The sequence below is a fragment of the Sinocyclocheilus anshuiensis genome, unplaced genomic scaffold, assembly GCF_001515605.1.
Source record: "Sinocyclocheilus anshuiensis isolate Anshui unplaced genomic scaffold, SAMN03320099.WGS_v1.1 scaffold701, whole genome shotgun sequence".
Classification (NCBI taxonomy): domain Eukaryota; kingdom Metazoa; phylum Chordata; class Actinopteri; order Cypriniformes; family Cyprinidae; genus Sinocyclocheilus; species Sinocyclocheilus anshuiensis.
This window is the reverse complement of record NW_015539895.1, coordinates 102314-116609: the sequence shown is the minus strand read 5'-3', so window position 1 is coordinate 116609 and position 14296 is coordinate 102314. Positions and strand designations below refer to the sequence as shown.

Sequence of the window (14296 nt, the reverse complement as noted above, 5' to 3'; positions counted from 1 at the left end):
GAAATTTACAGATTAAGGGGCGGTAATATTATAATGAGATCCCTTTGCCACGTCACCAAGGGAGCGAAATCAGATGTGCCCTTTTTTCAGAGGCTTGCAGAAAAAGGCTTTCCAAAACAAAGTTACTGGGTTAATCTTTTTCACGTTTCCTTGGTTGGCAGATGCACCGGGGACCTGATTATAGCACTTAAAACCTGGAAAAGTCCGATTTTCATGATATGTCACTTTTAAATTATTTGTATATATTTTGTTTTGTATCTGTGTTTGTCTATTTCTATTTAAATGTATATTTAAGTTTAATTTAAATTACTTTAATGTGTTATAATGAGTTTGCACTGAACAGTCCAGCTGCATTTTCCAAATTCTGGGAAGCAGTTGAGAGAGTAGAGTTGCCGTGACAACTGCGGTCTGCATCCTCAGACAACAAAGAAGAACACTTGGGCAACCACTGACTCTTGTCTCTCTCTCTCTCATTACTGTAAAGGCAGTACTACATATATATATATATATATATATATATATATATATATATATGCACAACCTTGTAGTATATCATAATATTCTCACTGTTAACTAGCATGCATTTTACTGCTTATTAGTAAAGCATATACATACATACAGTGGGTATAGAAAAGAATCACCCCACATTTTGTTGCTTTGCAGCCTGAAATGAAGACAGACACAGTTTTTGTTTTATCCAGCTAAGTTTACTTAGTGAAAGATATATGATAACACCAACATGTCAGAAAAAATAAATAAATAAAATATAGCTGCAAGTTCAAGCACTTTAAGGGATTTATTGAATCTAAGCTGTTAGGAAATAGGACTTGCAAAAATTTTGGGCTGACATCACAACAGATCCACGATAAAGAATATTGCAACACATACCTACACAATCTGAAATGAAAGTGTTAAAGTATAATACTTAATATACACAGTAAGCATTCTTAGACACAGACAAACACACACACGCAAACATATTTTGTTGTAGATATAGAGATTTTAAGTAAATGATAGGTAACAAAATGCTTACTGCAAGTCTTCTCTTCATAACACAATTTTCAAGTCTCACTGAAATAATGTGGTTTAAATGCAAAATATGATTTCTCAATGTAAATGAAGTAGTAAACTGAGACAAAATGTGATCTTAAATGTTGTAACAGTGATTTCATAATGTGTAAATATGAATCCAAAAGCAACACCTGTGAAAAGTACTATATTAGTGAGTTGAATGAGCCCATTAGTGGTCCTCTGCTGCCATCTAGTGGTTAGAATTGCAATTTCATGGAGTTTAACTTAGAGATATACTGCTTTCATCCTTTATAACCATTATAGTGCCAATTTTTGTCCAATCTCCATACAAGTTTGCATGCTTGTTTAGAATCATATGATGCATGAGTTAACTTAGTTTTGTGGAGTTTTAAGTTTTCTTTTAGAATTTATAGGCCTTTGGGTGCAGTAGGTAAAGACCATATTATTAAATGGCCCTGTTATAACAGTCCAAATGCAAAAGTTCAACATTGCTTTGATAATTATTAACCTACAGACTCCAGAGAATTGTAATGCACTGATTTTATATTTTGAGTTAAAAACCAAGGACTAGTTTGCAAAAGTAGGTTTATTAAATCATCTCAAATATTTAAAGAACAATTTGATTGACAGCAGTGGTCCTAGAGACAAAAATTGTTCAGAATGAGCAGATCTATCATATGATATGAAAATTTAGTGTATGTGTGAATATATGAAAATTGTATGTGCAACTTGAGGTCATTTACCATAGAAATATTGTGTTTTTGAAGCCTTTTTAACTGTTATAGCACCACCTATGGTCCGATCTCCATGAAACTTTGCATGCTTGTTGAGAATCATCTGTCGCATGTGCTCACTAAGTTTCGTGAAGTTTTGAGTTTTTGTTTAGATTTTATAGACTTTTGGGTATATTTGGCCATGCCCCTTTTCTAAATGACCCCATTATAGCTAACCAAAGGACAAAAAATTTTTTTTTTGATAATTATTGATCTAGAGAGTCCAGAGAATTGTTCTGCAGTGGTTTGATTGAAATTGAAAAACCTAGGACTAGTTCGCAAAAGTAGGTTTTTAACATAATTGTTAATATTTAATGAATGATTTGGTTGACAGCAATGGTTCTTGAGGCAAAGTTGCTCAGTATGAGGAGATCTATCAAATGATATGCATATTGTGTGGATGTGTGAAACAACACATGATTACAGAGCCATAAAGCTTGTTAGTGCCAACTAGTGGCTGGTTTCTTTCAGAATTCTTACAGACCTTTAGGGCCATGAGTCGAATATGCTCACTGAGTTTCGTTCTGATCAGCCTCCGTTAACCTTGTCTAGTAGGTGCTTAAACTTCATTGGCTAATGGCGGCCATGTTTTTTGAGATACGCGAATGTCCTCGTAGACCCTTCTGACACCTTGGACAAAGACACTTCGTCTTATAGCACCACCAAGTGGCCAAGCTCCGCAACTTTTTTCATTTGACCAAAGATTGAGCTCATACACATGTAGACACCAAGTTTAGTGAAGATATCTCATTCCGTTCAGGAGTTATAGCCATTTTAGTAAAAGGGGCTACACCTATTTCAAACGTTTTAGCTTCCTGTTTCACTTGTGAATCACCGATTGAAATTCTTTTGATAACTTTTTGTCGTTACTGTCTCTAGATGGTACATGTTTTGAGCGAATCGGACAAACGGCCTATGAGGAGTTCGCAAAAGTAGGTTCTGGACTTAACTCAATTTGAGGAAAAATCGGACTTCATAGAGAAAATCCGTCAGTAAGCAGTTTTGTTCGTTTTGACCCAAGGATTAAATAAAACGGAATAAAATTTTTGAGTCTACGACAAACGGGCTCGGAGCTATGGCCAAAAATGTATGAAATTTTCGTTTTTTTGCGCTGTAGTGCTCCCTCTGGTCCGATTGGGGTGAGTCTTTGCCAGTCTCTCCCCTTCTTGAGCTCTACCATCTGGCCAAGTTTCAGCTCTCTAGGCCTTACAGTTTGGTCTACACGATCAGTTTTAGCAGAGAAGGATAATAATAATAAAAATCCTTACAATTACAATAGGGTTTCAGCACTACGTGCTTGAACCCCTAAAAATAAAAAACAGAATCACAGAGTTGGAAAAAGGTGCTGTGTCCGAAAGCTCTAAAATGCTGCTTTCGGAGGACGCATTCCAAGGTAGGAAGGCATCAAGGCACGTCCGAATCCAAAGTTAGCTTCACTTCCTGTCTCTTGAGATACCTTCATCTGATTGATTTTTGAAGGTAGCATAGATGTATCCTTCGCTGCCTTTGATATCCTGTGCATTCCATTCTGTGATGGTTGAGCTAAAAAATAAAGATTTGCGTCTGAAAGTTGCATTTGGTTTGTGTGTAAATGTATATTTCTGACTAACTTTTTGCACTTTTGATGTTAGTTCTAGCGAGAAATCAGTATTATGGTAATTAAATATTTGTTTAGTTAACACCAAAACTCGTTCTATTTTGTTGTAGATCATTAAACCGTTACGCTGCCTGTTTCATGAGGTGCCTTCGTGCAAAAACACTGCCTGCAAAGTCTGCCTGATAGAGCAGCGAGGCAGCAAGTCAGTTGCCTAGGCTTTCCGATGCAGCCAGGATCACCCCCCTCCTAAAAATGACTTGTAAACTCAGTCAGGTGTAGCTAATCACCTTCTCAATGGCACACAAATTCATTTGACTTTCAACTGTGATCAGCTGGGGTCATTTTGATTAGCTTAGCATTCCTGGAGCATTTCAGTCCTTGGTAGTGCAACTGATGCAAACAATCAACTATGGGTGGACAGGCACAAGTCAGGAGATGGACACAAAAAATGTAAAAGGCTTTATCAATGCCTACAAGCACACTGAAGTCTATTATTAAGAAGTGGAAGGTATTTGGTAAAACACAGATCCTCCCTGGATCAGGACGTCGCGCCAAACTGAATGAAAGAGCCAGGAGGAAACTGATCAGAGAGGCGACCAAAAGGCCTACAGCAACTCTGAAGCAGGAATTTATGACAAAGAGTGGTCGTTGTCACAAATATCACAAATTTTCCACAAATGTGGCTTGAATGGGAGGGTTGCAAGAAAAAAGCCACTCCTCAAGAAAGGCCACATGCAGTCAAGACTGAGCTTTGCCAAAACACACCTTGAAGATTCTGAGGCAGATGAGACTAAAATGTAATTATTTGGCCTCAACACCAAACAATATGTCTGGCAGAAATCCAATACAGCTCACCATCCAAATAACAGCATTCCTACTGTAAAGCATGGAGGTGGGAATATCCTGTTCTGGTGGTGTTTCTCTGCAGCAGGGACTGGAGCACTTGTCAGGATAGAAGGAAAAATGGATGGGGCAAAATACCATCAAATTATTGAGGAAAATCTGCTGCCCTCTGCCAGAAAGTTGTCAATGAGAAGAAGGTTTACCTTCCAACATGACAATGACCCAAAGCACAGCAAAACTGAGCACACAGTGGCTAAAGGAGAAAAAGGCGAATGTCCTTGCATGGCCTAGTCAGAGCCCAGACTTAAACCCCACTGAAAATCTGTGGAATGACTTGAAGACTGCAGTCCACAAACGCTCACCATCAAATTTAACTGAACTTGAGCAGTTCTGCAAAGAAGAGTGGGCAATACCATCAAATCTCTCAGTATTTACAAAATGTATCGACACTTTCAGATTTGGGTAGGATTGTGTTGGTTCTTAATTTCACAAAAGTGAGTTCTCTGTATAGGGAAATGGATGACTAATAGCTCTCTCTCAGTCCCTTTTGATGACGTGTCGTTGGTTCAGGTAAAAGAGCTTGTGGTTCCCAGAACTCTTGGTTTGATGCCAAGTGTTTTGAAAAGCCTGGTCTGTTCATTGCCTCTCATTGGATCACATTAAAGTAATTTGGTAATTAAGGTTATTTGTACCAAAATATAGTAATGTGATGAATTAGTGTTTCAATAATCTGCAAGTAAAGGTGTTTTATTATTATTATATTATTATTTTCTAATACGGTGGAGGTGGGTCATTATTGATTAGAGAGGGGTAATGGCCAGACTCAGACCTGCACTTTTTGTAATAGCTAAGCCGCAGTTCCAGCTTGTTTTTGTCAGTAATTAAGTTTGAATAGGTTGTATGATTGTTCTGGTGCAAGTTCACACAATCAACAAGGTGCGTGGGAAGAAAAATTATTAATGATACAATACCAGCGACACTTGTGACGTTAAGGGGTCAGAGCAAACAAAGAATGTAATTAAAAAGGGAATTTTATTTTGCCAATGCGTTTCAGCACATAGGCCTTCGTCAGGGCTAAAGAAGGCCTGTGTGCCGAAATGCGTTGGCAAAATAAAATTCCCTTTTTAATTACATGCTTTGTTTGCTCTGACCCCTTAACGTCACAAGTGTCGCTGGTATTGTATCAATAGTAATTAAGTTTGATACAGAAAGTATGCCAGGACATTCAGTGATACCAGGTCTGTCAGTGTCTAAGCAATTTGCATGTGCCTGTGTGTTTGCATTCCAGGTTTTGCAGTTGCTCACGTTGCCCAGCACAACCCCACATCAGCCGCCTCCACCTCACCCACCTCTTGTGGCCCCACCGGCCCCTCTGACTCTGTCACAACCAGCAGCTCATCCGCATACACCGTCACACAGAGTCAAACAGGTAACACGCACACTCTCACATGTGCCACTCCCTTCTCTACTTTTACTTAACCACTCTCTTTTACTATGAACTGCTTTCACTGAAATACCAAAACACTTCATACGTGCTGCTACATATTCTTTGCAAATCATTTATGTTTTTTTTCACAGTAGATCAGACAATGTGATATTCAGGGTCCAAAATTAATTTGTTTGCCACACTTGTCAAAGACTCATTTTCTTTTAATGAGATGGGGGGTTTTTTTGCTGCCCATGAATTTTTTTTTTTCTTTCATATTCATTTGTATATTTTCAACAAACAATGCAGGTCATTGTTCCCTATATTTTTATATCTGTGTTTTTACCACTAAGTATGCATTTCCACAGATCTGGAATAAGATCAGAAGTTTTATCAATAATTGCATTGTGATTTACATTTATGCATTTGGAAAATACTTTTATCTGGAGCAACTGGCATTGCATTCAAGATATACATTTTAGCAGTTCATGCATTCCCTGAGAATCAAACCCATGACTTTGGCATTGCCAGTGCATCCTTTACTGTTTGCTTTACATACAACACCTTTTTATTAAATCTCCTAAGCCAATTTATACACGTTTTCATTTAGCACTTGGCGAGTGTTAATTTTGGATCCTGCCAATATCACAGTCCCACTTTCACAGTGTCAGTTTTATTGTCGCAACCCTATAAATGCAGATTATGAACTGCTGCTGCAGTATTGTAGCTGTAGTTTATGATTAAAGATTAAAGACCCATACACACCAGGGGCGATAACTATTACAATAACTATACTGTACATATAACATTTTGATAATCCTTCTAATTCTATGAGAATAGGGAAGTCCACTCCACAGCTATAACAGTAATGACACAGAAACAAAATCGTTGGAATCTTTTTTTTTTTTTTTTTTTGCAGCTGATGAACAATAACAAAAAAAAAGTTGACAGGCAATCAGAATTTACTCAACTTTAAAGAGCACAAGCATTTAGAGCAGCAGATCATCTGTTGGTGTGGACACTAATGTAGTTATCTTTATAGTTATCATTCTTGGTGTGTTAAGACCATGTTTCTTTTACTATAAGCTCAAAGCCTCACAGCTCATACAATCTAATTCGTTTTTTAATTCTTCAAGTGCATGTAAACATGGTTGTGTGTTCATGAAATTTCATGTTGACTTCATCCATTTGAGCACTTGCCAGACAGCCAGTTTAGTCACATTTAACAAGACCCAAATTCCTGGTAAGCTGTGGTCAAGTAGATGTTTAAATGGAAGACTATTTTATGACTACTAGCTAACTATTCCCCCAAAGGGCCTCTTAGGAATTGATTGCTGGGTAGAACAAGAGCCCCTGAGGGACTTTGTTCACATCTAAAGGTCTGTATAGCCTATGGCTGCTCTATATATCTCTGCCTCCTACACTGCATCTGTCAGCAGATCAATGGTGGTCAGGTGTGGTTTTGGAAAAACCTGAAAGCTCATAAAGTCTTCACACCACAAGAGCCCAGGAACCAATCTGGTGGCTGATTCTCTGAAGAGAGGAGTGGAGTCTTGTGGCCTCTGTGAAGTCTCCTACAGATTTCTGTTTTGTGGCGGGGGCGTTTAACTAATACAGTCATGGGCTTTTTTCATTTCTTTCATTATGTATCGCTTTTCCTTCTGTTCTCTGAATCACTATGATGATCTATTTTGAAATACAGTGACCTTTTGGAGTTGTCTGAAGTGAAACTGCCCATATCATTTAATAATGTCTTTGATCTCTTTTTTGGACAAAGAGTCTTCTGAAGTCACTTTTTGAATAAGTTGTTTGAATAAGGGCACTGTCACAAACACCTGAGTGCAGCAGTGTGAGCTGGCCACATTTATTGTTAGTTAATGCCTCTTGGGGCGGCACATAATTGTAGAGAATTTCTTAGAAACAGCAGCGGTAGCAGATGACATATTGTTTTGAAGGTGTGGATTTGTGGTGAGACAGGCAACCATTTCTCCCCTCGGTCTCTGTCATAACAGTCATGTGCCACATAGTGGTTGCATGTATTCGACCTGCATAGAGTTAAAGTCAACAGGAAATCCAACTTTCTTAAAGCACATTACTGGTCTTATAGAGTGCAACAGTGGGGTACCAGAAGTAAAAACGTATAAGCCTTTAAAGAAAGACCTACTTTGAGTTTCAAGTTGTGAATCGATTGTATATGCTTTTATTGAAGCCATCTGTTTGCATTATTTGAACTTATTTTTAAAATAATTTTTTAACAGTTGAATTTGTGGTTAAAAACTACATTACCCATAATGCTGTCCAGAAAATTCCACCAATCAGAGAATCTCACTTATATTTCTGCATAGTTTTTAATTAGATTGTCATTTGCAGTGCTTCATGGCTTTGTAGTTCTTTGCTTCAAATAAAAGTTTGTAATGTGTGATTGGTTTGGATCATGGCTTATAACACTTAAACAAAGACTCTTTTAAAATCCCTATGGGAAAAATGAATGGAAACAAAACTCAGTGCAGCTGAAAAAGTGGTTGGACACTAATTTACGCTATAGTGCACAATTCATGAGTTCGTATAATTCCAAATTTGAAGAAAGTGTTTTCTTTGTAGTTCATGAAAATAATAAACATGCACCACTGCATGCGTGCGTGCGTGTGCGCACACTTGGTAAGCCTGATATAATGCAACCGGTCAGGAAATGATTGAGATTAGTTGATGAACCAAGAATAGCTGATTTATTCATTTCATGTCTATATGAGTCTTAAGTTGCAATTAATCAATAAAGAGCAATAAAATTAGCCAATTTAAGCTTTGGAATGTATTAATTTAAAGTGAATAGTGAAGTGATCAGTATTTATAAATACAAACATCATTGTAGAAACTGTGACACCTCTCTTTAAAGTGCATGATGTTAGCAAGCGTGGCTTAGCTGATGAAATCCAAAGGCTCTGTGAATTAATGCCACCCCAGAATGAGAAAGCACTGTATCCTGTTTTTCTGCTTCACCCTTTTTTGTCTTCATCCGTTCACTTCCATGGCTCTCTGCCATTCATGTTCCTCCATTTACATTCATATTTGTATTCTTAGCAAAGAGCTTCTTAACAGAGAGACTTTACACCGGTCTGACTCACTTTCCTCCTAGGCTTAACCCATCAGCAATTCTTAACTTGTGGCATGAATTCTGTTATTTACACCCCTCACATTGTCTATGATTACTTTATCTATTCTACCTACCTACCTTATCTGTCTGTCTGTCTGCAGGAAATGATTGAGATTAGTTGATGAACCAAGAATAGCTGATTTATTCATTTCATGTCTATATGAGTCTTAAGTTGCAATTAATCAATAAAGAGCAATAAAATTAGCCAATTTAAGCTTTGGAATGTATTAATTTAAAGTGAATAGTGAAGTGATCAGTATTTATAAATACAAACATCATTGTAGAAACTGTGACACCTCTCTTTAAAGTGCATGATGTTAGCAAGCGTGGCTTAGCTGATGAAATCCAAAGGCTCTGTGAATTAATGCCACCCCAGAATGAGAAAGCACTGTATCCTGTTTTTCTGCTTCACCCTTTTTTGTCTTCATCCGTTCACTTCCATGGCTCTCTGCCATTCATGTTCCTCCATTTACATTCATATTTGTATTCTTAGCAAAGAGCTTCTTAACAGAGAGACTTTACACCGGTCTGACTCACTTTCCTCCTAGGCTTAACCCATCAGCAATTCTTAACTTGTGGCATGAATTCTGTTATTTACACCCCTCACATTGTCTATGATTACTTTATCTATTCTACCTACCTTATCTGTCTGTCTGTCTGTCTGTCTGTCTGTCTATCTATCTATCTATCTATCCATTTTTCACTGTATGTCTATCTAGCTTTCTGTCTATATGTCTACCTGCCTAAGTATCTAGCAATATACCAATCCATCCAACCATCCATTTATCTATCTCTCCATATATCTATCTAACAGTCTGTCTATCTAACAGTCTATCTATCTGCCTTATCTGTCTACCTATCTATCTGTATCTAGCCATCTATTAATCCATCCTTATCTGTATACCAAACATCTCAGCAAACTCACACATTTGTGTCACAGCACACACAAGCATACACGCATTACAGACAGCCTAACAAAGCTGACATTCTCCTCCTCAACACTGGGTGCAGTTCTTCCTTTGTCTGATTTGAATGTTCAGAGTGAATGGATGTTTTCTGCATGTGTGTAATTCCCACCCCCTTCTCCACAAGTCAGGAGAGGCATGTGCGGGAAACTAACTGGTCCTGCACTCCCTGTTTCAGGACTCACCCTGGCGCCTAGCCTCACCCCTGCACCGCAACCCACCATCTCCCTACTGTCTGACAATGATGCTGAAACACTGAGCGTGGACTCCCTGACCCTGTTGCCCCCCGCTGACCCGCCTCGCCTGCGCTCCTTTAGCACCCAGTCCTCCGTCCAGGATGACGCCTCTGCAGACGGAGAAGAGACGGCGGTTGCTGGCCGAAAGGAAGACGACGACACGGGAGCAACGGACTCACAGTCTCAAGACGACAGGAAGGATATTCCGATCATTCCAGAGGAAGATGAGCCATCTCCTGAGTCTAGGCCATTACTTAGTGTGGAAACTGAGGATTTGACACAGATTCAGAGGGAGGAACCTGTGACTCAGCCCGAGACAGACTCTATAGGCGTCACGGCCGACCAAGAGGACAACCCAGACCTGGAGGAGGAGACGGCGATAGACTGAAATGTCTAGTGCTACTAAAATTAAAAACTTAAATGTACTGAAAAAATTAGGACCAGGTTACAAAAGCAAGAAACGCATGTTAATGTTGATTACTCAATGTGAGCATGACCGATTCTGGTTTTGCACAAGCTAGTTAAGCTAGTTTGCACATACTTTCAGCTTTGGTGATTCAGGCCCTCAATTGTATCTTTGTGTATTTGCCGACTGTGTCAATACAGCGGTTACCAGTACTTCTCCTTACATCAAGACCATGATGCATTTCAGAGGAAAATGGCACTCTTAGAACAATGACATTATTGTGTCACGAGTGCTGCTTAAAGCACAGTCTTTTTTCTGTCGTGCGTTATTCTTTCTGCTCTGGTGCTGAGGTGATCCAGCTGTTTCTCTGCATGTGTGACTGTTTTGTGATTGTGTGCAAATGTTAGAGTGTGTGCGTGAATGGTTTTATGATACTGAGCAGATGGAGAGGAGAGGGCATGTTTGTATAAATCTGTAGTGGGTTAGTGGGGAAAGCCCGCTTGATTTTATCAGTCTTAACACTGAGGAATGTACAAAGACTTCTGGGTCTATCCAGCGGTGCTCTTTTCTGAAGGTATATTTAGTTTTGGCTGAACATTCATTTTCACTTCAGCGTTTTGAAAAATGCCCTTTTGTGTCATTCTTTGGAGATTGTAAGGAACAGATATGAGCTTAAAGTAACCCGTTTTAATTCATCACTTCATTTAAGATCATTCAACTCATGAACTCTTGCTCCCATCAAGCCTTTTTGTATAAAAAGCACTGACTCACTTATATCAGTCACGTTTTTTCATCAGGTGAACAAACCTGATGTCATCGAGTTTCATTCCTAAGCGTTTATGTCACTGCCGTACCTGCACGCATTCGTTTTCTTTCTGGAACATTTTGAAATCTGCCGACACACAGGATGAATATACCTGTTTTCATTCACGTAGTTACTGCTTTAAGTACCACTAAAGTGGTCTCTTTGCTTTTTAAAGCTGAGGCAACTTACCCATATTTTTAGGTGTGTTTTAACATTCTTTAACACTTAATATTCCAGAGGTCAAGAGCTTGTGCTGGACACACGTAATCAAAGCTGGGTGTGATGTATTTGTGGTTTCGTTTTACTTTGGTGTGCAATAACAGTTATTCAAGACTCATTTATTTCACTTACAGATTCAAGTAGTTGGACTACCGTCACTAATGGACTGAAATGGAAAATTAATTTTCGGTTTATAGACTGTAGCACATAGAAGGGATCCACACACTCTTGCGGTGTGGCACAGATGCAAATATGTGGTAACCGTGACCCGGCGCTTTTCTTTCCAAAGAAAAGCACTCCGCTTTAAGCTTTATCGGCGGAGTTCGTAAAATATTACCTTTAAAGCAATATGATTAATTCTGCATATATTCGTATTTTGAGGTTAAATTCATTGTCCGGGGGGGGGGTTTACTTCATAGTTTGTACACAGTGTAAAGATTTGTTTTGAACTAATGTTATAAATAATTTACCTACTGGAGCTATAAAAGTCTTGCAATAAATTATTCTGATGTACATTTTGGTCGTCTTACCTTTTTTTCATCTTTTAAATGAGTTTTATAATGAAGCAGCGTCTCATTAAAGTGAAAGTGATGTGACATGTGGCCAAGTATGGTGACCCATACTTGGAATTAGTGCTCTGCATTTAACCCATCCAAAGTGCACACACACAGCAGTGAACACACACACACACCGTGAACACACCCGGAGCAGTGGGCAGCCATTTATGCTGCGGCGCCCAGGGAGCAGTTGGGGGTTCGGTGCCTTGCTCAAGGGTCTCACCTCAGTCGTGGTATTGAAGGTGAGAGAGCGCTGTACATTCACTCCTCCACCTACAATCCCTGCCGGTACGAGACTCGAACCCACAACCTTTGGGTTACGAGTCCGACTCTCTAACCATTAGGCCACGACTTCCCCATTTATGGCAGATTAAACATTAATCTGCCATAAAATCTTTCCTCTCACACTGTTTGTTTATATATAGTTAATCTGTCAAAATACATTTGCAAATTTCTGTTCTGGTGAAATATCAGCAAGCCTATTTAATTCCCGATAGTCATCGTTTCCTAGAATAGGTGGGTTTCTCAGTGTTTGGGTCTCTTGATGATTAAGGGGAACTCTGGAATCCAGTTCTGCTTGTGATTGGTTAAAAAAAAAACAATATATGTATATAAGGACCATTTTTGTAACTAATGTGTATTTTAATACTGTGATGACAAAGCCACATTCCTGTGGGAGGGGAAACTGCAAATATAAAAATTAAATTTGAGGTGATTTTCTTTCTTACTGTGCAAAGTGGACTGCTTATTCGGAAGTTATTTCTCTCAGTCGATTTTCCATGCAATTGTATGTTAAACACTCCCATATGGAAGGGAATTCTTTTTTTTTTTGCTTGTCCAGAAACCAGTGATGGATCTGTGCGATACTGAGAAAAATGCAATTTCTGTTTATTTATTTGCTCTGTGTTTTCCCAGAGACTTAACATTAAATTGACCCCCAGCCTCACTTCCTACAATTCCTTCATTTGAACAGGTTTTTAAGCAAGGAAATTTACAATAACGAACAAAAAGCAACCATCTACGTCCCACTTCTGCTTATCAGCAGATCCTCCTCGACTGAAAATAAATGTCATGCAGTAATAGGTCATAAACTGCTTTCAATTCAATATCAATAAGCATTTCTGTGAAAATTTAGGCTGTGATGGCCGTCTCAAATATGTCTGTTTGGAAAAAAAAGCATCTGTTAAATGAACAGACACGTCCTTTATCTTCAGTATGGTTCCTCTGGTCTGAGAAACAGGTTGATATGAAGCTGATTGAAAGCTGTGCGCAGATGGTCTCATGAGAGTCTCATTGGCGTGTTCTCTAGAGGTCTCGTTCCAGGAGCCCATGCTGATAGTGTCTCATGCCTTCTGCTGAAAGCTGCATTACAGGGGTGATATTTCTAAAGAACTCAGACTTACTAGCTTGTGTGAATTACATGACATTTACTTGAGAAGAGCCACATATGACCTGCCACAATACAGCACCTTGTATTTCACTGTAAATAGATGAGATGGTGAGATTGTTGCAGGCGATACATTGCAAAGCCATTAAAATTATCCTTATTGATGGGTAGAGTTGTATACTTGTATATTTTAATTTTAACTACTAAATTTTAATATTGCATGAAAAAATTAAACATTTAAATTTGGTTCAAGTTGACTTAAAGGGATAGTTCACCCAAAAATGAAAATGTTATGTTTATTACGACTGATAGACTGCAATGGCTGGACTTAAAAATCATAATTTGTGTCCTACTGAAGAAACAAAGTCACCTACATCTTGGATGCCCTGGGGGTAAGCAGATAAACATAACATTTTCATTTTTGGGTGAACTATCCCTTTAATGTTGTATTTTGTTTAATGCACGCTTTTTTTTTTTTACACCAAAATCAGGTCAAAAACGTGTTATTGGACCCCCTGCAGTACCTCCACGGAGACCCTATGGGGCCGTAAGCCCCTCATAAGGACCTTACATGTGAAAAACCCAGAAAGGTGGTCTTTGTGTTCTGTTAGTGTGAAAAACGTTTATCTTTGTGAATCAGTGAATTGGAAGTCCTGCCCACATATTCTCAGTGGAGGCCATGGGGACCTTCTACCTTGATGTGGGATGGCAAGAGATGAGTGTTGTCATAGTAACCATTATGTGGGTAGTCATATCACTTGCCTTCCTGGAATATAGCTTTGTGGTCCGAAACATTGTCACTTGACAAAAAACACTCCCAGGGGGCTTCAGCATCATAACCATAAATAGATTTTAAAAAGTTTGATCGTGGGTAACGAGTTTCCAGCGCAACATCTAGT

At 38.8% G+C, this 14296-nt stretch overlaps 1 protein-coding gene across 4 annotated transcripts in view; it reads left to right on the top strand.

Moving 5' to 3' along the window:
• Positions 1-11941, top strand: part of LOC107685907 (protein CLEC16A-like) — a 64907-nt gene extending 52966 nt beyond the window's left edge. For all 4 annotated transcript variants that reach the window (XM_016482645.1, XM_016482644.1, XM_016482643.1 and 1 more), the window contains 2 exons: positions 5534-5674; positions 9966-11941. In XM_016482645.1, coding sequence (XP_016338131.1) covers positions 5534-5674; positions 9966-10411 — 587 coding nt within the window. In that variant the 3' untranslated portion in view covers positions 10412-11941. The remainder of the gene's footprint in view (positions 1-5533; positions 5675-9965) is intronic.
• The last annotated feature ends 2355 nt before the right edge of the window (positions 11942-14296 follow it).